Source organism: Camelus dromedarius, chromosome 1 (assembly GCF_036321535.1).
Source record: "Camelus dromedarius isolate mCamDro1 chromosome 1, mCamDro1.pat, whole genome shotgun sequence".
NCBI lineage: Eukaryota > Metazoa > Chordata > Mammalia > Artiodactyla > Camelidae > Camelus > Camelus dromedarius.
In genome coordinates, this window is record NC_087436.1 from 52,903,000 (window position 1) to 52,926,447 (window position 23,448).

The 23,448-nt window shown below is 35.3% G+C and overlaps 1 protein-coding gene across 2 annotated transcripts in view; it reads left to right on the top strand.

Moving 5' to 3' along the window:
- Positions 1-694: 694 nt before the first annotated feature.
- DNAJB14 (DnaJ heat shock protein family (Hsp40) member B14) overlaps positions 695-23,448 on the top strand; it is a 41,699-nt gene continuing 18,945 nt past the window's right edge. The window contains exons 1-3 of one of the 2 annotated variants that reach the window (XM_031468879.2): positions 695-926; positions 11,955-12,126; positions 18,697-18,842. In XM_031468879.2, the coding sequence (XP_031324739.1) occupies positions 794-926; positions 11,955-12,126; positions 18,697-18,842 (451 nt within the window). In that variant the 5' untranslated portion in view covers positions 695-793. The remainder of the gene's footprint in view (positions 927-11,954; positions 12,127-18,696; positions 18,843-23,448) is intronic. The other variant, XM_031468893.2, reaches the window with a different exon arrangement.

Here is a 23,448-nt window from a genome sequence, read left to right on the forward strand (position 1 = left end):
GTCATGAAGGATTATCAGGCTTACGTTTTTTCACCAGAACAAGTGAAAACTACAAATTAAAAAGTGTTTGCTTTGTACCTCCTGAATATACTAGGAAGCAGTTTTATGGAATATGGGTCAGAAAAAATGTACCACTGACAAGGCAATAAAACAAGCCCCGTGTTCTGAACACCTGTACCGGAAGCGCTGTGTAGAGGCTGACAGCGCCGGCAGCGCGGTCCTCACCTGACCAAATCCTCCCAAGGCGAAGGGGGCCCAGAGGCGGGGCCTTCGATCCCTGGGAATTTTCCTGAAAACGTACGTCCCCACCCCCATCCGTCACCCGGCCGCCAGGAAGGCGGGCTGCCGCCTGCGCCGTCGAGCCGGGAGGTCAGGGACCGCCGTGCAGCCCATGCGGGCGGCCGGGTCCGCGCCTCGGCGGAACCCCCGGCAGGCAGCCGGTCTGGTGTCGCTCGCCCCCCACTCCCCGAGCTTGGTCGGCTCCGAGCCTGGCGGTGCCACGCACGGATCGCCGAGTCGGCTCGGACGGCCAGGCTAGGAGCTCCGTCCCGGGACCGGGAGGGATGCGGCTCGCGCCGTAGCTGCCCGCGGGGGGTGAGGAGGCCGCCGTGAGGAGGCGGAGCTGCGATCCCGCCAGTGCGCCCGGGCCTGCCGCCGCCGCCGTCTCTTGCGCTCCTCCCCGCTCGCCTCCGCACGCCCCCATCCCCGGCCGGCCTCGCCTCCTCGGCGGCGGCGCGGCGGGTTCCGCCTCTCGTAGCTGCGCTCCTGCAGGAAACGGAAGAAGGTGCAAGCCATGGAGGGGAACCGGGATGAGGCGGAGAAATGTGTAGAGATCGCCCGGGAGGCCCTGAACGCCGGCAACCGCGAAAAGGCCCAGCGCTTCCTGCAGAAGGCCGAGAAGCTCTACCCACTGCCCTCTGCCCGCGGTAAGGCCCTCGATGTCTCTTTCCTCCCAGCCGGGTCCCCAGGCCGCCGCGCAGCGCGCTCCCGCCCCCGCCCCCGCCCCTGCCCCTGGGGAGCCGGCGGGGCCCCGGGCCTGCTCGACCCCGCCGCGGGGCCCCAGGGGGAGCATCCCGACACACCTCCGCCCCGGCTCTGACCATCCCGGCCCGGCCTGCCATGGGCGGCCCGAGACTCCCTCCTCCCCAGCGGGCCTGTGAAATGCCGGCTCTCAGCTGGCAGGCGAGAGTTACCGGTTCCCGAATGGGTTTTCGTAAATGTCCAGCTGTCATTCTCCCAGGAGATTCGTCCGGTCCTGTCTTAATGGAGCGGGCCTTTTACCTGGGTGTTTGATTGTGTGCCCCCCCCCCCATGTTCACCCCCAGATAAGGCCTAGGCCCCTAATAAAGGATGGGGAGCGGGGAACCTTAGTGGCTAATGTACACGTCTCTGGTTCCACCACCTCTTGAGTCGAAAACACTTCCCAAAGGAAACATTTTCGAATACCTGAGATGACATTGCTTTTCCTTGAGAGAGAGTTCCTTCTGAAGAGAGGAGCACAAATTTGGTAAGAATGATAGAGTCTAATGATTTGTCAAATAATATCTGATTTGATAATTATCAGCAAATGAGGCACATCTTTAGGAACCGAGTACTGAGCTTCGTTTAGTCGAATTCGGCCAGTTCATGTCCTGCTCTCTAGGCTTTAAAGTAATTATAGCCAACATTTGTCGAGCACTTACAAAGTGCTTAGTGTTTGTATGGATTATTTTGTTAACTCCTCAGAACAGTCCTAGAATTCATTTGGCAGGGTTTATTCATGTGGAAACAGACTTTTTTGATGAATGAATGAAAAAAAAATTATCTTACTCAAGGTCACACAGTAATTAATAACAAAGTCAGAATAGTACTTGACCTTTGCAGCTCCGAAAGGCCTTTAACCACTACATTCCATTGCCTGGTCATTAGGATACTGTTTCACTTGAGGTTCAAGGTATTTCCAGGTTAAGAAGAAAATTACCAGTAAATCAATAAGACTGTCAGGCTACCTGTTTTATTCTTATTTTCTAAAATTTTTTCTACGTTGTTGAAGCCCTTGTATTCTTTACTTTTCTCTATTCTTTTCTTTACATTGAATACTGTTGAATACTGTACCAGAGAGGACAGTAGAGGAAAATGAAACAAAAGGAGTTAATTTTTTTAAAATGTGGCAAAAACACAACAAAACTTACTAACTTAACCGTTTTTAAGTGTACAGTTCAGTAGTGTTAGCCGTTTTCACATTGTGGTACAACAGATTTCCAGAATTTTCATCTTACAAAACTGAAACTATGCAAATTAAACATCTTCCCATTTTCCCCACCCACCCAGCCCCTGGCAATCACCATTGTACTTTCTTTAAAAATTTGGCTACTTTAGATACCTTATATAGGTGAAATCATATAGTATTGACCTTTTTTTTGTCTAGCATCTTTAACTTGGCATAATGTCCCTGAAGTTTGTCAATGTTGTAGCATAAATATGATAGGAGTTCCTCTTTTTAAAGGCTGCATAATATTCTATTGCATGTATATACCACATTTTCAATATCCATTCATGATCTATTAATATATTTATGTTGTTTCTATGTCTTGGCTATTGTGATAATGCTGCTATGAGCATGGGTTTGCAGATATCTCTTTGTAATCCTGCTTTCAATTCATTTGGATACATACCTAGAAATGGGATTGCTGGATCATATTGGTAATTCTGTTTTCACTTTTTTTTTTTTTTTGAGAAACTGCTATACTGTTTGTTTTCATAGTAGTTATGCCATTTTACATTCCCACCAACAGTGTGCAAGAGTTTCAGTTTCTCCACATCCCTCATCAATGCTTGTTATTTTCTGTTTGGTTTTTTTTTTTTTTTGGATGTTACTTTTTGATAACCATCCTGATACGTGTGAGGTGATATTCTCATTGTGATTTTGATTTGCATTTCTCTAATGATTAGTAATGTTGAGCATCTTTTTATTTGCTTTTTGGCCATTTTTATATCATTTTTTGAGAAATGTCTATTCAAGTCTTTGCCTATTTTGTAATTAGGTTATTTTGTTGTTGTTGAGTTGTTGTTCTTTATATAATCTAGATATTAACCCCTTATCAGATATATGATTTGCAGATTTCTTTTCTCCCATTTTGTAGGTTGTCTTTCATACTATTGATTATTTCCTTTGGTGCACAGTTTTAAAGTTTGATATAGTCCCACTTGTGAATTTTTGTGTTTATTGCCTGTGCTTTTCATGTTACATCCAAGAAATCACTGCCCAGAGTTAAAACTTTAAAAATTTCCCTACTGTATGAATACATGATTTCATTTAGTCATTATCTAGTACTAGAAGGACAGATTTAATATTAAGCAGGTAACCACTTGAGACAGAATACCTTGGGTTTTGAAACCTAGGCCAAAACTAGCTTGTAACCTTAATCTTAGGCAAGTTAGATAACCTTTCTAGCTTTTAGCTTTTTTGTCTGCAAAATAGAACAAAAATGTACTGATTTCATAGGCCTGTTATAAAGATTGAATGAGTTAATACATGGAGGCATTTAACAGCAAGCACTCAATTACTTTGGTATTATTTCCATTTAACAAATGTGAGGCTTCGAAAATTTTTAAACTTGTAGCCTGTCATTCTATCATACAAGCAACTTCAGTCTACTAAAGACGCTGTAAGATATCAAAGCACAACACAATTGTTGCTCTTAAAGACATGAATATAGGGCAAATAAAGAAAATAATAGTGAAAGTTAATAGTATAATGTTTGTAAGGCAATATGTGATTACCAAATAAAGTCATTGGGTACAGTTGTGGTGTAGCCTGAAAACATTCAGATGCAGACTTCGCCTCCAACAGCTTTATAACCAAGGATGAGTTACTTAGCATTGCCAAGCCTTTTTTAGTTATATGTAAAATGAAGCTTTGATTGTAGGGTTGATGTGAACATTAGCTGAGATAAGTCTTGTGCAGATACTTAGCAAAGTGTGTCTTACATAGAATGTTCTCCGAAGATGTTTACTGAAATAATTTAAGAATTCAGGAGAGGGAAAGGTCTAGAACATTTGTATAAGCTCCTGATAAAATATTTATTGTAGAAGGGAATTGAAGCTATTGATTAAAATGAAATTTAAAATTTTTATCCCTGAATTTCAACTATTCTAAACTACTCTCAAATCCTTGTAACTCAGAGCTTTGACTAAATGTTCCTCTGGATGTGTTTTCACATTAAGGTAGGCAAAATAAAACATTGCATTTGATTTCTCTTATTCTTATACAGTGAATGGGAAAACATGAGACTAAATTGTAGCTAAATTTCAGAATTTTTGTCCTCTTTACATTTTATTCTTGCCAGATGAGAAGTCTGATTGATAGACCACTTAAAAAATTGGCAAGAGTTTTCATTGAGGAAAAACTGTATCTTCAGATGAATCTAGGACATTGTTGCTTTCTAAGTATTTAGTTGAGAATATTACTGTATAGTTTATTTATTGCAGTGGACTTCTAAGTGAATTCAGTTTTACAGCTTGTAGATATTTTACACTATGAGTTTAATTTACGTTTGAAAGGATTGGTATACATATGACTAATACATACGAAATGTAAATATTTTGGAAAAATATGTTAGCAGGAGAAAGTAAATTACATTTCAGTGTCTTAAACTGTATATTTATTGGATTATTAATATGTTTTAGATTTTCAGAGAGAGATACAGTCTCACTTTTAATGCTTTACATTGCTTTTTTAATACTTTAGTGTTTCATACTAATTGGGGCAATTTGAAGTACAGATTTTTTTTTTTCAGAGAAAAGCATTTTTGTTTTCAAGAATTTCATAGTAATTTGAACCAATTGACAGCCTACAGCTTCAAAAAAGGCCATCTTGTGTCTCCTTTAATGGATAACTCATGTATAATTTGCAGCATCTATCTGCTCAATAGCAATTAAAATAGTCCTCTTTTTATTTTTTTTCCCTCATATGAGAGAGATGTGTGTAGATTTTGCTTCCTTTTTTCTTGCTACATTATTTTAAAATTTAAATCTAATAAAAAATTCAAAGTTCTGTCCCCTTTTGTCTCACTTAAAATGGTAAAATAAAGCTTTTAAAATTGTTATTACACATTCTGGAGTATTTTCCAGCCTATTCCTTTTAAGACAATAAGATTTTCTTTTTATTTCTGGCTTAATTGAAATTTAGTGATGAGTGCAAATTATACATTCCAAGCAGTTATTTTGATAGCACCAAGTTAAGTGTTATTTTTATAAAATGATTTCCAAAATTCAGCTAATAACTAATCTATTTCAGACGTTATAATTGAAGAAAGAATACTGAATTTGGTTTTGAACCTTAAGTGTGCCCCTGCATCCATAACTGTCTATCTGAGCCTCAATTTCCTCATCTATAAAATGGGGATATTCAACAAACATTTACTGAATCTGTACTTCTTTGTGATAGGAACTATTTTAGAGCTAGGGAATCAATGAACAGTAAGACAAAGTTCTTGTCCTCTTGGATCTTACATTCCAGAGGAATGAAATATAAAGTATCTGCTGGACACAAAAATGACTCAGTTCCTGTCATTCCGCTTTCCTCAGTCTTCTTGCCTATTGTTTACATAATTATTATAAGGATATTTTATCGCATGCTGTAAGAATGTCATGTATTACTAGCACAGCAAAAGTATTTGGATTGTGCCTTGGAGTTAACAATGTAATATTTGTCTCTTTGCTGTCATTTTTTTAATGTTAGCTATTTGAGCATAAAATAATTGCTTTAAGTTAGGATTAATCGCCATTTGGATTCAGCTACTCATTCCATTCTTAGTTACCGTGCAGTTCTCTCTGCCTTGCATTCATTCCTTGTATTATCTATGTGTATGGCTGTCCCTCTCCTAGATTAAAAATTCCTCTACTGTCAGGAATCATTTTAATGTTAATCATCTTTTCTACTCCCGTGGGGCCTAATAGTGTTTTGCATATACTTGTGGTGTCATAAGCCTGGATTTTCTGGAATTATGCTTGTTTATATAATTTTGTTCCCTTATCAATGAAGACAATTTGTTAAATAATTAAATGAAAAGTTATAGCTTTAAGGCTTTTCATGGTAATATATCCACAAATGAAGCTTTTCCATAATCAGACAAGTGTGCAAAAACGTATATATAAGGGTTGTCACTGTAGCAAAAATTTAAAAAGGGTCCATCAGTGGAAATGATTAAATAAATTGCATTGCATTCATATACTGTGCACTTATTAAAGACAATGACGTGCCTCAGTAATTTTCCATCCACTGACCGACCTCACCCTGCTCATTGGCTACAAAGTCTCAGCTGTCTTTGCTGAATTTGCAGTTGAGCCTACTCTCTCCCCTCTTGCAATAGTCCTGAATAAGTTCTTAAAAAAAAAAAAATCATGTGGATCTATGTTTATTGCTATGAGATGATATATACAGTGAATTATCAGTTTATAAAGATAGGTTACCAACATATGTAGATTATTCTAGTTTTTTTTTCAGAATATTTAAAAAGCTAGATAGCTAGACAACTGGAGTAACCAGAGTTAAGTGTACCAAAATGGTTGAGTGATTTTTTTTTTTCTTGTGTGGGATTTATAAGTGATCTTTACTTTGTTGTATCTTTTTAAGTGAGCTGAACAACATCACTTTTATAATCACAAATAAAAGCAATTTCCAGTTGTGAGGAGGAAGGAAAAAAATTCATTTGTTTTTCAAATCATGTGTTCTTATTTTAGGTTCATTAAATGATGGACATTATACAAAACAGGTGTGCAGCAGAAACTTATGAAATAAAAACAGATCTTGGTTCTTCACCTTTGGTTATCCACAGAAACATTTTTAACATATTTCTTCACTGGTCTTTAACATGGAGTATACGTAAATCCAGATTAGCTTAAAATTAAAACCCCAAGCACAGCAGTATGTCTGGAAAATGAATGGATAAAATAAGGTTTGATAGTTTTAAAACCAAAAGTAATCTGGTTTATAAGTACTGTATCTGCCCAACTAATGTTTGTAATACTGCACATTATTGTCAATGAGATCTCATATGATAGCCAAGACATTTAATAAATCAGAAAAAGCCAATGTGTTCTAAATTCTGGCAGTACTTGAACTGAATCACATTACCTTCTCAGGCATTGGTTCCAATGATTGTTAATACAGAAAACCTTGCTGATTCCATTATTAAGATGACAACTGGATATTGAGTCCCAGGGGTAATGGGACTTGTCCAAATTTTCACTCTTTGGAGTCACAGAGTGTTTGGTATGAGTGAATGTGTACACATAGCCATTGTTAAGCAGAGCCTTTATGCATGAAATTGTAGAAGGATTTTCACTATCATAATTGTTGAAAATCTAAAACAACTCTATGTATGATCTTGCTTTAGCATCTAGCTATTAGCATGGAGGATGTCTAGAAAAACACTGAGAGATTGTGCTGAGAATGAAAGGGGATACAGAATATTATTTTTTAGATTTTTGGCCAGTGGGAACCCCCTTTAGGTTCACCCCTGAGTCCTATAGGCACATTCTCCATGGTCTTTAATAGTTACCTTGCTCTTCGGTATGACAGAAAGTTTCAGGTTCTTCTTGTACATCCCCTGTGCTAGACCTGGAGTCAGCCATGTTTCCAATAAGCCCTGGTTTATTTTAATGGAAAATGGTGTTTCAGTATCACCATCTGGTACTAGGGATTCTGTGACTAAGATTGTTCATTGTCTCTGGGCCTTTTCAGTGTACAGACTACAGGATTTTTTTTTTTTTTAAGCTAAAAACTATCTTACAAGCTTATACTGGAAGTCTAGTTCAAGGTAAGCACTTTGGGGTGTTTAAACTTTTCTAGCTTATATTTCTTTTTCCTTCCACAATAGTAATCTTGGTTTTCAAGGCCATGGCAAATGATAGAATGTCTTGATTATTTATTTGCTTTATGCCACATCTTATGCATAATAGTTTCAGTGTAATATTACCAATACTACCCACTAATAAAATTACTGAAAACAGTTAAATTTTCTTTGCATATGCTCTCTCCATTTCCCTCCCTATTTTAGCTTTTTCAAAATTTTGAAATACTTTCAAATTTACAGAGAAGTCACAAAAATAGTATAAATGTCCCATGTACATATCATTCAGGCTTCCTATTTGATAAAATTTTACTGCATTTGCTTTATTATGCCCTACCTCTCTCTCCCTGCTATGTCCCCTCTCCCCAACATACACACACAATTTGTTCTTAACTGTGTTTTTTTCCTGAACCAAGTGAGATATAGACATCATGTTCTGTTACCCCTAAATAATTCAACGTATGTTTTTAAAGACAAAAACACCCTTGAATAACCACAGCATAAGCATCAAATTTATGAAATTAATGCATGTACCTCATTCAAGTTCTGCCAGTTCCCCCAATTATGTTTTTGATAGCAAAAAGGATGCATGTGGCATTATATTTGGCATGTTTTGTTCTCTAGGTATCATCTTTTTTCTTTCTTGATTTTGGCACTTTTGATGAGTCCAGACCAGCTATTTTATAGAATTTCCCTTAATTTGGGTTTGGCTGACATTTCCTCATATGAATTTTTGGCAAGCATACTGTAGATGTGATGTTGTGTTCTTAGTGTAATATCAGGAGACACATTATGTTGATTTGGTCCTTACTGGTGTGGTTAAGTTTGTTCAGTTGGTGAATTTGGTGATTAACAGGTTTCTCCACTCTAAACTTACTTTTTTTCCCTTTTGTAGTTAATAAATATTTTTGGGGAAAATACTTCGAAACTGTTAATGTCCTTTTCCACAACAAACTTCTAACAACTCCTTTTAGCATTTGTTGGTGATTCTTTTCAGAATAAATTTCTGATGGTTGCCGAATGTTGGTTTTTGTGGGTCAGTATTCTTAGGTGTGTGACTTGCCCTTTCATTATATAGTTTCTGATTTTATATCAGAAAAGTTTTCTCCAATTGTTGTTATATTGGTTTTATTTCCCTTATTTATCTTCTTTAAGACTCATATGTATGTTGGATCTTCTTTAACTATCTTCAGTATTTGCCTTTTTCTTTCTGATTTATCTTCTTCATGTTTTAATTAAAATTTTTTCCCTTTTTATATTCTCTTTCATTTATACAGTGTTATCTGTTGTGTTTATTAAGTCTTTGTTTCTTCTAGTTTAGTTTTCTTTTTTGAATTGGTTTTCCCTTTTATTTTTTTCCCGTAGTTTTATCACCTGAGCTCTAGATAGATAATTTTGGGGGTTGTTTTAATTCTAATTTATGTTGTTCTTTTGTATGGTGTGTAATTTTTAAGTCTGTTCAGTTTGTCTTGAAATAGTAGGTTATAGTGTTTTCCTGTTCTGTCGACAGGTCTTTGTAGTGTGCTTTCATTGTGTTCTGATGTTTATTCCTAGTCTCTTTTTTCTTATATAACTTTGTATCAGATATCACTTCTATCATTTTCTTTTACTTATTATTATGTGAAGTTAGCCTTTCTAAATACATGGAGATCTTCTCCAGTTTCTGTGTAATGTTTGAAAATATGTCACCTTGCTATATATAAGATTTCCTCACTCTTTTCTCCTTCCCTACTTTATCTGGAGTTTCTCTTTTCATTTTTTTTCTATTGCCATATCCTCTTCAGACTGGATCCTGTTCCCAGCAGTTTCTCCTAGGTTTGGCTTTGTTCTGCAAGAGAGCTTTGACTGATTAGTTTTGAGAATTGTAGTGACTGGGGTAGTCTATGCCCCTAATAGTTTATTGTGGACCGTTTCACTCACATGCTATTGTAGTGACCAAAACCCTCACCTTTCTCAGTTTTGCCTGCTGAGCTTCGCAGAGTCCCTGTTGGCTATTTTGGAGTTCTTTTGTTCTGTGGGCTGGTAAAATGCCCTGTTACTGTTCTCTGCTTCTTCCCACACAGATGATAATACCTACATAGATCTTGTAACTATTGATGGTTTGTCCCTACCTTCTTGTATTTGGAGACTTTGTACATGAGGTTTTTATTTTGCTATCTAATTGCTCTGATTTTCTGAGACAATTTGAAGAGATTTAAAATTCAAACTGCTGTCTTCCTAGAATTTCCACACAATTTTTCATGTTAAAAAGTGGTGAACCACTACACCCTAGACTATGCTAGCTTCTGCTCTCAACATTAACGTGATTGCATTCAATGTGAGCTACACTATAGTTAAAAATTTTATGTTATGCTTATCTTTTTAATAACTAATAGATTGCTGTCTAATTAAGAGCCTTTCTGTATTATCTACAACTAGATTGTTATAAAAACCAAATTTCTTATGTCTTAGGTGACCTCTTGAATGCATTAACTAGGAAATGGTAGAGAGTTATAAAGAATAAATATCTGTATGTTTGCAAGTTGGCCAATGACACTGCTGGATCTTTTAAAATACATAGGTATGACAGCTTTATTGAGATAAAATTCACATACCGTACAATTCATTCATTTAAAATGTACCATTCAGTGGGTTCACATTGTTGTGCAACCATTACAACAATTAATTTTAGAACATTACAGAAAGAAACCTTATACTCACTAGGAATCACTCCTCATTTTCCCCCAATTCCATTCTTCCCTCCCCACTAGCCTTTGGCAACATCTGATCATTCTGTCTCTGTAGATTTACTTATTCTATACATTTTGTATAAATGGAATCATAATATGTGGTCTTTTTGTGACGGACTTTTTTTACTTAGCATGTTTTCAGGGTTCATCTATGTTGTAATGTATATCAGTACTTCATTTTTTTAAATTGTCAAATAACATTCCACTGTATGGACATATTTATTCATCAGTTGATGGGCATTTCGATTTTTTCCACTTTTGTTCTATTATGAACAATATTGTTACGAACATTTGTGAACCATTTTTCATATACATGTATGTTTTTGTTTCTCTTGGGTTTATACCCAGGGATAGGATTGTTGGGTCAAATGGTAACTGTATGTTTAATCTTTTAAAGAACTACCAGATGATATTTCAAAGTAGGCACACTATTTTACACTACCACCAGCAATGTATGAGAGTTCCAGTTTTTCCACATCCTATTCAACACTTGTAATTGTTCATCTTGCTGATTATAGTATCCTAGTGGGTGTAAAGTGATACCTCATTGTAGTTTTGGTTTTCATTTGCCTGATGGCTATTGTTGTTAGGCAACTTTTCATGTACTTATTGGTCACTTGTGTATCTATTTTGGAGAATATCTGTTTAGATCCTTTGCCCAATTTTTTAAAGTTGAGTTTTTGGTCCTTTTATTATTGAATTGTAAGATTTCTTTATATAGTATGGATATATGTCTCTTTCAGATATATACATGATTTTGTAAATATTTTTTCCCATTCTGGGGATTGTCTTTTTACTTCATTGATTTTCTTTGAAGGGTGAAGGTTTTTAATTTTGATGAGGTCAACTTCTTTTTTTTTTTTCTTTTGCCACTTTTTTTTATCGTATCTAAGAATTTTTGCCTAAATTAAGGTCATAAATATTTACTCCCGTATTTACTTCTAAGAGTTTTATAGTGTTAGTTCTTACATTTAGGTATGTGATCTATCTTGAGCTAATTTTTGTGTATGATGTGAAGAAGAGGTCTGAATTCATTGTTTGCATATGGATATCCAGTTGTCCCAGCACCATTTGTTGACCCACTATCTTTTTCTATGGCATTCTGCATTTCACCATAATATGACAAACAAAAGTATGTCATAAGTAATTGGATGATAGTAATGTTGAGTTATTGACATTAAATGTCTTAATATTCTACTTGCAAGTGGTGATTAGTGGTCTGTAAATAGTTAAGTACATAAGGGAATGCTTACTATTTAAATAGACTCTATGGTGCATCTTTTTGGAATACACAGTTCTTAATTTGTCAGTTTTATAACTTTCTTCTCAAGATCATGTTTATGTACCTTGATGTAAACAGGCAGAGTATGCTTTCTGTATCTTTTTACAGCACTATTGGAAATAATTATGAAAAATGGAAGCACTGCTGGGAACAGCCCTCATTGCCGAAAATCGTCAGGTAGTGGTGATCAAAGCAAGCCTAACTGCACAAAGGACCCCTCATCTGGGAGCGGTGAAAGTGGAAAAGGCTACACCAAAGACCAAGTAGAAGGAGTTCTCAGGTAGGAATAAACGTGACTTGTGTGTCAATTATAGTTGATACTACTGTAATTTTAATGTCCTAACATCTAAAAAAAGTGTTTGAATTATAATTCAATAGAACAGACATCAAGGAATTGAACTCCAGGTGTCTTATGCTATATATCCTTTATAAAATCAGTCTGTAAAGTATCAACTCTCTGGGAGATTCCATCTTTTAAAGTAACTATGAGTCACAAAGCTACTTACAGAAAAAAAATTTTTGAGGAAAATTATTTCAATTTTTGACACTGTACTATTAAATAACAATATTAAAAGAGGATGAAGAATTGTTTTATATATGTATGAAGGCAGGAGAATTTCATATGAGGAGAACTGAGGGCAGTTGCAACAGCATTTTCAATTTCCTGCTTATATTAAGGAAGGATAGTGGTTTTTTTCATATTTATGTTCTTTTTTTTAAGACTAACCTTTATATATATGCAAATACTATAATGCCTTCTCCTTTTAATATTTTTCTTAACTCTGGTTATTTTGTCTTAGTGTTTTAGTTTTACTTCATGATACGCTTCTACTGAAAGCAGAAGAATTAGGTAGAATTGGAAAATTATGAACTGGATTTTGCTTTATTAGTTTTATAATTAAGAAGATTTTCTGGAAAGAAAATGTACCTTTGAGTATGAAACATTAGAGGAAATACTGTTTTTGTTTCCTGCTTAAGGAAGCTGTATTGATGTTGTACTGAAATTACTTAGGGAAACCAAAATGTAAGGATGAAGGACTCTGAACAGAGAGTAATCAGATAATTCAACATGGAGAGTAAATTATAGTACAATGGCCTAGCTTAAATGAAGAGTAGGTAAAGCTAGTTAGATTGTTTTTTTCTTTTGCCCTTTCCTGTTTCTCTTTTAATCTTTCTTTTTTCACCCTTTTTTCTTCATTTTTACTTTTTAGTTTATTCTTTCTTTTTTACTCACCAGAATTTAGAATTGAAGTCATTTTTAAATCAAATATCAGTGTATTCATATTTTGCTTTTCTTCCTATATATTTAGATGCTAAAACTTGATTGTAACATTTTGTCTGTGTGTGACCACAATAAGAAACAAAGACTCCCCTTCATTGTAAAGTCATGGTAAACGGTATTTGGTTAGCGTGAATGGTAGAGAAGTGCTTTGAGAATATAAATAATGTTGCTAACTACTTTTATAATTGTAGTATTGTGTCAGAGGTGACTGAATAAGTGAGAGACTGGCTTTTGAATTTCTTTAAGAAAAAGATTTAATTAAATAAACAGTGTGCTGAAATGTATTCCAGGAAACTACATCCCTCTGAAAACAAATTGTATATTCTTATGGAAATTACTCTTTATTAGGAGAACATGTTCTCAATGAAAAGACCTAAAAAAGTTAAATGCGTTATATGTGATTTTTATTTAGAATCTTTTTGTGATTTTTTTCATAAGCACTACAGAATCACCTGTATATTTGAAAATATCACCCCCTCCCAAAAAAAAGTAGTTGAAACTGTGGAGAATAGGAAGCTCCTAAATCTGGTGTTATTTTTTTTTTAAATCTTTTTTCTCCGTTTCTTCTACCCTAGGCTTGAAAGGAAAAGAGGAGTACTCAAAGTATGGTAGAAATAAGGGAAGAAGAGCAGTGCTTTGCTTTGCCCTCTCTTTGTTTTAGTATTTGGGCAGGGGGACATTTTGAGAATGGAAGAATGAAAGGTCGTGGTGGGTGCAGATCCACTTTGTATATGGCCAAAATTGGACAGATGGAAATACAATGTTGAGGGAGTTCCTGTCGGTTGGGTCCATGTTCTCTGTGAAATTGCAGATGAGGTTATCCTCTGAGAGTCAGAAGAAATGAGATGAAATTGAAAGCTTGAGAAGAATGGTGAAAGTATGAGACGGAAAAGGCAGAGGAAATGGGAGGATTGCTGGTTAGCACTGAGGACCTAAGTAGGTTTGAGACTGAATTCTTACTGAGTGCAAGTATGAGCTTAGTAGTTTACCTGTATTAGATGTTGTTTCTCTGGTCAATAGTTTCAGCATACCTTTTTTATTAAATAAATGCAGTTTTTTTCCCTTGGGGGATTAATATGATCAGAGCATTCTTTAATAGAATCCCAAAGTTACTCAAAAGACTTCAGTTGGTACCTTATATAAGAATCGCTTAGCTGAATCATGTAACACTTTTTCATTGTATTAGCCTTCAGAATAAGTGTTGCTTTAGTGAGGGAGCAGATCACCAGCAGACACTTACGTGCTGTATGTTTTTTTTGTTTGTTTGTTTTACCTGTACACAGGGGATTTTTCTGAAGAAAGCCATGTTATCTTGTTGGTTAGCACTATTATGCAAACAAGTTGCTCAGTGACAGTTTGGCTCAATGGGAGAAGCCATGCAATAATACTGCATCCATTGCATAAGTAAGACTGAAGCTTACAGTAAGACTGAAGAAAAAGTGTGTAACTTTGTTTGTAAAACTCATTCTGTGAAACTAAGCACTGTTTGTTGTCTTTGAGTTGAGATATATTGAAAAAATACAGAGCAAAAGGTGTCATGGATCTAATTTGAAGAGGTTTTTAATATCTTACTGAAACAAAGCCCAACTTACATTTTAAAAATTTGTAAGATCAGTGTGAAATCATTAACTGGGACATCATTATATTTATCAGTTAGGAACACTTCTCTATAACTGGTAACTTATTTGAATTATGAGGATTTCATTAGGATATGATTTTAACTATAGTTCTTTAAATGAAAAGAAAGCAAATCATTTTGCTAAACTTATGAAATAATAATCCTTTGTCTCAGGAATAAATAATTATTTCCCTAAACACCAAATTGAATTTGGAATTAACTTAAAAGTCATCTATAACACATGAAAAAAAAAGAATTGAAAGGGCCCCCCCCCCCGCTATGCACGCACTTAAAGGAAGACATAAAAGTTGAACTAGACATACTTCTCCTTTGTTGAATTCCCAGGCAAATCTTTCTTGCCTTTTTGTACAACCTTTCCTTCCAGTGCAGGTAGTGAGTTATCTCTTTTTAATTTATTATCCTTTTTCTTTTCTTTTCTTTCCTTTTCTTTTCTTTTCCCTTCCTTTTTTCTTTTTTTTTTTTTTAATATAATTTTTTGGTGAGGATGGAGAAGAAGGTTTGAATCTTTCAGTAAAGAGTGAATTAAAAAAATGTGACAAATGCATTTAGCTGATGAAGAGAAGTATGATGAGTATACGGATTAAAATTAATATGTGAATGGTAATTTCTCATTCAGATGTGAAAAATTAGGTAAATGAGTATATTTGTAACATTACGTGAAATATGCGGTCTACAGCTTGTCCATTGGTGATGTCGACTTTTTGCCTCTCTCCTGACTTCTCAAAGGATTTCTCCTCTAATATATGATGAAAAATTCAGTGCAGTGAAGATACAGTAGAGCTAGATACAGCTAAGAATTAGTGAAATAACTGTTTTTCCTACCTTTTTTCTCTTTGTAACAATTCTTAGCTTTATGATTCATCTTTAGAAGATTGTGAATTCCAACCTAATTTCCCTACACTATCCGGCAGCCCTCTCCTGGGCTACCTTTTTCTGTTGCCTAGGCTTTTGTGCTCAGGAAATATCAACGAAACAATTTTAGAGGATTAATCTGGTACATAAGTAAACATTGTATGCATTCAAACCAAATAGTATAATGATTTTAGGATTATTTAGTATTTTGTGTATTACTGACTTTTGGTTTTTGCACTCAGGTAGTATCTGTTAGACAGTATTCTTAGCTCTATTCCTTGTCCCACAGTTTTATGCTCTATTCCAAATTGATTTTTGGTGGCAGTTACATTTTTCTTACAGCACTTATTACCTTTTGTCCAAAAATGACTTGAATCTTCACCATTTTTGCCCTCAAACTGAGCCAGTCATCCATCCATTCATCCGTCCATCCATTCAATACATACGGTGAGCAGGACTCAATGCCTGCTTTCAAGTGGCCTGATAGTCTGCAAGAGTAGTCAGACAAGTAAGCGGCTGCAGCGCATTGTGGTGATTTCTGGGACAGGGCTACTTTCAGATAGCTTTGGGAGAATATAAGAGGGTCACTGAACTTAATCTTGAGGAATCTGAGTTTTTGAGAAAGGAAGACCTAAGCTGAGGTCTGAAGAAATTGTATAAACTAAGCAAGAAGAGAGTCAGAGAAAGCATGTTCTGCGTACCAAAACCAACAGTCTGTTTAAATACTGATTAGAAAAGCAAACAGAAGGAAGCGGACAGTTGCTCTGGAATCTGGGTGGGTTCCTTTTCTTTATTCTGATTTGGAGACAGCAGCATTTTCAAGTCAGACAAACTGAGGTTTGAACCTTCACTTGTGAAGCATCTCCTAATAGCCCTATTTAAAATAGGAGGCCTCTCTTTCCATTCGCTGTTTCCCTTTGCCACTTCATTTTTCTCCAAATATTTATCACTGTATGATATGCTTTGTATTTTACTTGTATATTTGTTCATTGCTTGTCTCTCTCCCAATTGTAAATGTAGTGTGAACAGGGATTTTTTTTGACCGTTTTATTCACCACTTTAGTATCAGAAACAGCATCTGGCAAAAAGATGTTCAGTAAATTTTTGTTGAAGAAATAAATCTTGGTTCCTATGGCTTTTGGCAATTTACATAATCACTCGAAGCCTTGATTTCCTCTTTGGTTACATGGGGATAATATCTACATAAAGGAGTAAATGAGATAGTTTGTGTGAAATAGTCAGCATAAGTGTCTACAACTCTTCATATGAAATTTTTGTGGCCCAGATGTAGTTTGGAACTCAGAATTCTTCATATTTCAGAAGAGGAATAAGGAGCATATATTATGTGTGACATAATGTCTTAGCAGAGTCTGGTAAGCAGCCCGTAACAAGTAGTCACATATCTGCAGCAGAAGGTACACATACTCACACTTGAATGTGGTAAATGAAGATTCTGTAGCAGCTTCACATATGTTCAGGTCAAATTTTGCCTCTGAAGATTTTCAAACAGGTTTTTTAAGTGAAATTAGTTATAGAATAACTTTCATTTTTCAGAACTTTATGGATAGTGAAACATGGATATAGGATTGTGGACATGTGCCGGACACACAGTAGGTGTTCTGTAAATGTCCCTCTTCCCTTTTTTCCTGTCTTATAGTTTCTTAACATTTCAGGAGAATGAGGCTACAAAGGCAGTGATCATTCCCTCTTTCATTCACTAGTAGATCTCAGGTGCCTTGGGACATAGTTGGTGCCCAGTAAATAGTATTGACTAATTAAATGTTGTGTTGTGTTTATGAAATAAAATTGACTTGTGTTAGTATTTATTAAGTATCTAAAGTAGAAAAATCTGATTTTAATTATTATTGCTATGAAGAAGACTGCATAACAGATTTTTGTTGATGTGACTATAAAAAAAATTCTTTAATCTTAACAATGTGTTCTCTTGTTTTTCCTGTACATATAACAAATGATGAATGCTTTCATTATGAAAGAGAGCTAAGGTTCATTTATTCCATAAATATTTACTGAGAATCTATTAAGTACAAGGCACTGTGATGGCTAATAGGCTTAGTAGTAAAAAAAGCTGAATCTTGTCTCTTTTCTTTGAAAACTTCAAGTCAGCCTTTGCAGTTCTTTAACTGTCAGTGAACAATTGTGCCTCAGATCCTTTTTCCTCTTACTACCTCTATCATCAAGCCACTCAAATGGAACACATCTAAAGTCATAAAGAACTAGACAAAAAAAAAAAATATTTAAAATGCACCTGGATTTTAGTGAAGGAAAATTATTAGGTCATGGGAAAATGTTTGTATCCAAAAGAATTAACGTTCTCTGCACCATTCAAAGTATTTCTTTTCCTTACATACTTCAAAGACTCAGGGCTTAAATGTTACATCTTTAGGGTTATAAACTATATGAGTAATCTTTAAGAGTATGTTCATCATAATGAAAATCTGTAACAAATAATTTTGAGTCCCATGATGTATTTTGTTATGAGATTTTATCTTTCAGAGAATGACACAAATTAATTCTTTTTAGCATTGCCTAACTGGATTAACTTGCCTTGACATTTAAGCCATAGGGTACTGTAATTGTTTTACATGTACTAACCTGTTGCTTTGATATTTGGCTAGGCTTACGTTATGCAACAACAAAACTCTTGGAATGCAACGCATATTAATCCTTAGCTGCAACATACTTGTGAGGAGTTTGGGAGTTTTTTAATGTGCTTAAGAGTCCTATAAAATTACTGTTACTCTCTCATTTTAGTTACAGTGTGTTCTCTGTCCTTTACCCACAATTGTTATGAGCTTTGCTTTGCCTCTCTGTAGTTGTGATAAATTGCACCAAGGACATTCTCATGGCTAATTCTTGGACTGAGAGAGGGTGGAAGAATGGTCTGTGGTTGAAAAAGAGAATGAGGCAATAACCCTTAACAGATAAACTATTATTTGATATTGAGAAAACAATCCACAGACGGTTCTTTATGTTATTCTAATAAATGAAAATTGCAGATATTACTCGAAGTTCTTCCTTGAAACGTACATTATAATGTAACACTCTCTTGTTTACAGCATAAACAAATGTAAAAATTACTATGAAGTACTTGGAGTTACCAAAGATGCTGGTGATGAAGATTTGAAAAAAGCTTATAGAAAGCTTGCTTTGAAGTTTCATCCAGACAAAAACCATGCACCTGGAGCAACAGATGCTTTTAAAAGTAAAGTAAACCTTTTAAAGCAATTTTCTAAGCTCTTTTTAGAATCTACTTTACAATGTTTAAGAATAGTAAAATCTGCCTATAGACTGGTACATTTAGAAGCCAGCATAAGCAAGGGTCCTCAAAATTCTTTAAAGCTTCACTGTTAACTTGTTATACCAAGAGCCAAACAAATGCTGTTTGGGTTCACAAAAGCAGCATGTCAGTTTTGGCAAAGTTCTAAATAGATTGTCTAGATACCCGAGCATCATGCTTTCTAGTTTACCTCAGCCAAGCATTCTTTCTAGTTTACCATACATACGTAGTGTGATGACTATGCATGAGCTTTTAATGTATTACCAGCTGGTTCTAAAAGAACTAAAAGCAAAATATACTTTCTGTGAGTTTTTAAGATATTAGAGATTGTCTAGAATTGGAAAATCACTTGGAATCACTATCTGTCCAGTGTTTTTATTTTTATTAACTGTAGCCAATTTTTGCACTTTTTAAATGTAGTTCTAACTAATGTGATTTTTTTTCCTAAGAAATGTTTCTTTCCTCTTGGCTGCTTTTCATGTTTCTTTGTTTTCTTTCTTATTGTTTCAGCTTTTTTGAAAATTTACTAAATAGGTGTCAGAGAACTGATTTTATAATTTCATGTTACACATAATTTATTCATAATAGTTAACTTCTGATTCATAGGAAAATGCTTAAATTTGTGATTGTTCTTGTGAATTTGGCATTCATAGAGCCACTGTATGATATTTACAGTGAAATGCTGAGGTTTTGTAATAACAGGAAAGAGATACTCATTTTTTAAATTTTCCTAAGAGACAGATGACTCAATTAGTCTTTCATAAATATACTGTTAAAATTGTTTCCAAAACAGTTTTATTTCTTAAAGGAAGTTACCAGGCAAAATACATTTGGGGATTATTAATATATTCCAATAAAAACAGCTGTCAAAGTGATGCTGATGAAATTAAAATGTAACTGTGACGGTGAGAGCCTTCTCTGTTTGCTTCCTTAAATTAAAAGTATTTTGCATGTTGAAAGTACAGGAAAAGCTTCTTTGCTCAAAAACACTAACTTTAGCACATATTCCCCCCAAAGTTAAAAAACTTTTTTCACATTATGAATTAAAGTCATTTAATTTAATTTTTTTTGTTTTTATAAAAACATTTGGCAATGAGTTATTTTCAAGTTTGTGATCTGTTAGATGATTTCAGTATTAATTGTTCATCAATGTTAAGAACAATAAACTGCCTCTTTCTTCCATTTCTGTACTGAAGTCATATTAGCATTATTGGTCTTGGAATAACAGTAAGTGGATCTACCGGTATTTTTACAGCTTATGTTGCATTTGGAAGAGGTGAGCCACATAAATGTCACCCACACTCCCAGAGGTGTTTTACAAAGGTGATTTCACTTTGGTGTGATACATTTCAGAGTCTAATATTACAATTTGCAAAACTAGAATCTTAGTATTTATCAACATAGTGGGTAGTGATTCATCTCTAGAGGGAAGGCTCACATTATTCAATACACAGGAGATTACCTCTATATCAGAATACCAGTTTATTAATTCCCAAGAGGATCATAATAAGGAGGTGGTTGATGAACCCAGTTTTCATTGAGTGGAAACTATACAGCAAATCCAGATTGTAAGCCACAGATGCTTGGTGAGCAAAGGTAGTTAATTAGAAAATATTACTGCTAGTGTCATCACATGGAAATGGCAGGTTCCATTCATTCAGCATGCAAGATCTTTTCATTACCTTCTGAATCATCTTATTTTATTTTTAACCAATTGATCTTAACTTCTGTGTTTGAGATACCAAGCTGTTTATTCTAAGCAAAGACTATAGTTTTTTTGTTGTTGTTTGTATAAGAGGTAAGTATAGATTTACTGCTCTGTAATTGCCAAAAGACTTCTTACAGAAGATGGGAACCACTTGTTTTCTATTTCCTATAAGAACAAAAAGAGAGGAGGTTATTGGTTTAAGGAATTAAATTAGATAGAAGAGATATTTTCATTTGTGTCTTTTGTAAAGCTTCAAAAGCAACAGCTTACTATCAGAGAGGGTAGACTAAATTAACTCTTAAGTTTATGTGGCTCTTTGTTCTGTAGTTAGGTTTGTGAGTTTCTCAAAGAAGGGAATATTTTATTTACATCTAGAGAGTGACTTGCATAGTATATATAAACATACCTTAAAAAATTTTGAATGAAATGGATCCTTTTCCTTCTCTCTGATGTGGATATCTTCAAAACATACCCAGTCTACATCGTATTCAAAGACTCTCAAGTATTTCAGAGACTATTTGAATAGTACCCATGCCTGTTGAAATATATATGAATATAATAACAAGGGCCATGAATTAACTGTTTATGTGTTTTCTTGATAAATAATGATGGATTGGATGCTATTGTCTGCACTCGGTCTGGTAGTTCAGTATTCTTAACATCTAGAATGAATCTCTAAGAACAAAGAGGGTTCTACCCTATGGGCTAGTTCTTGTAGACAAATATGTAAGAAAATATGAGATAACTTCTTACTCAAAGAATTTGTAATTTACAAAGTGGGGACAAGTCTTACATAGAACATTTGGAAAAATAGTAAAACCTAACACTTGACAAGCATTTTATATGTTTTCATTCCTGTTTTTTAAATTTAATGTGTATTAAAAATCTTGTGAAATAGTCAGGAACCAATTTCATCATTTCACAAATAAGAAAATTGATGTTCAGAGAGATTAACTGATTTACCTGGGATATCTCAGAAGATAGAATGTAGCTGAGTTCAGAACAAAGATGTCCAAAGAAAAGTCAGAAGGATAAAATAGAATTTTAATCAAACTAATTGGAGAAGCCTTCATATAATAGGCAAGAATTAAGAGTTTTCTCAAGAGGGGTATGATTTTTATGGTTAGAGAAGACAGAAGATGGCAGAAACTTGGGTATGAGAATGAGAGAGGTGATTTAAAAATCAGTGAGGACTTCCACTTTAAGGAAGATGGAAGAGATTTACTTTTCTCTGTTCCTCACATTCAAGTATAACTGAATATTAGATAAAATAAAGCAAACTTAAGAAAATGGAAAGGCAAAGGGAAGAAGGTAGACCAGCTAGGGACCGTGGGATCCAAAGAACAACATGGCAGTTGTTTGGGATTTCACTTTCCTTTTATCTCCTAGACTGGATTCTGGAGAAGCAGAACACCCGGAAATACCAATGAACGCAAACACTTCCCAAGAAAAGCCTGCTCTTTCTAGCCAAACAACCAGGAAAAGGGCAACCTAGCAAGGCAAAACTTTTAAGCAGTAGCCATTCTACTCTACCCAAATAACACGAAAAAACTGGGGCCACACCTACACCCCCACCAGCAGAGGCTAAGTAGAGAACCTAGACTGTCACCCTCTCCAGGCTATAATGAGATGCCCTCATCTCCCCACTGGGGTAATAACACAGAAGATTGAGTAGGGAGCTGATACTTCCACTTCTGCCTGGCAGTAACAAGGTATCCGTTTCTCTCCCCTCCTTTGGGTAGTGCCATAAGTGGGCTGGTGAGACAGTCAGGACTTTTACCATCATCCAGAGGTAAACGTACCATATCCTTGTGTTGCCATTAAAGCCTAGGGAGCCATAATGAGGCACCCCTTCTCTTTCCAACCAAGGAGATACCAGTGGAAGCTTGACTGGGGACTGGAAATCTCATCCCTGCCCATCAGTAATGAGGAGCCTCTCCTTTCAGATGTCATCAGAGGCCAAGGGGGAGACCTCAACTTCTCCTCCCACCTGGGAATAACAAGGTGGTATTCTCTCTTCCTGCACCATGTAGGACCATTTAAAAAGAAGCTTTAGATAAGATCCAGTCTCATAAAACTTCAAATGATCACATTTCAGTTGAAAATCACTTGTCATACTAAGAACCAAGAAAACTTCAAGCTGAATTTAAAAATTCAATCAACAGATATGCACATAAAAATGACAGAAAAGTTAAAATTGTCTAACAAATATTTTAAAGTGTCCATCTTAAAATGCTTCAATGAGCAATTACAAAGATGCTTGAAACAAATTTAGAAGAATAAGAGTCTCAGCAAAGAAATAGAAAGTCTGAGCAAATAAACAAAAGGTGTAAAGAATCAAATGGAAATTTTACAACTTAAAAATACAAAACCAAAATATGACACAACCTTGTAAAATGACTATAAAGCAATAAAAAATTAAAAAAAAAATAAAACTAGCAGTGAATGGAATAAACAGCAGAATGATGGAGAAAAAAAAATTAGTGAATAGAAAAATAGACATTATCCAATCTGAACAATGAAGAAAGTAAACTGAAAGATAAAACAGAACATAACTTCAGGTATAAGTAGGACTATGATGAAAGATTCAACATTTTTATCATAAGGGTCCTAGAAAAAGAGGAGAAAGAGGGCATAGCTGGAAAACTACTCAAAAAAATAAAGGTTGAAAACTTTACATATGTGGCAAAAGATATAAATTTAATATAATTTGAGATGTTTAAGGAACTCCAAAGAGATAAGTCCAGTGAAATCCATACCATGACACATAATAGTCAAACTTCTGAAAACTGAAGAGAAAGAAAAAAAATCTTAAAAGCTCAA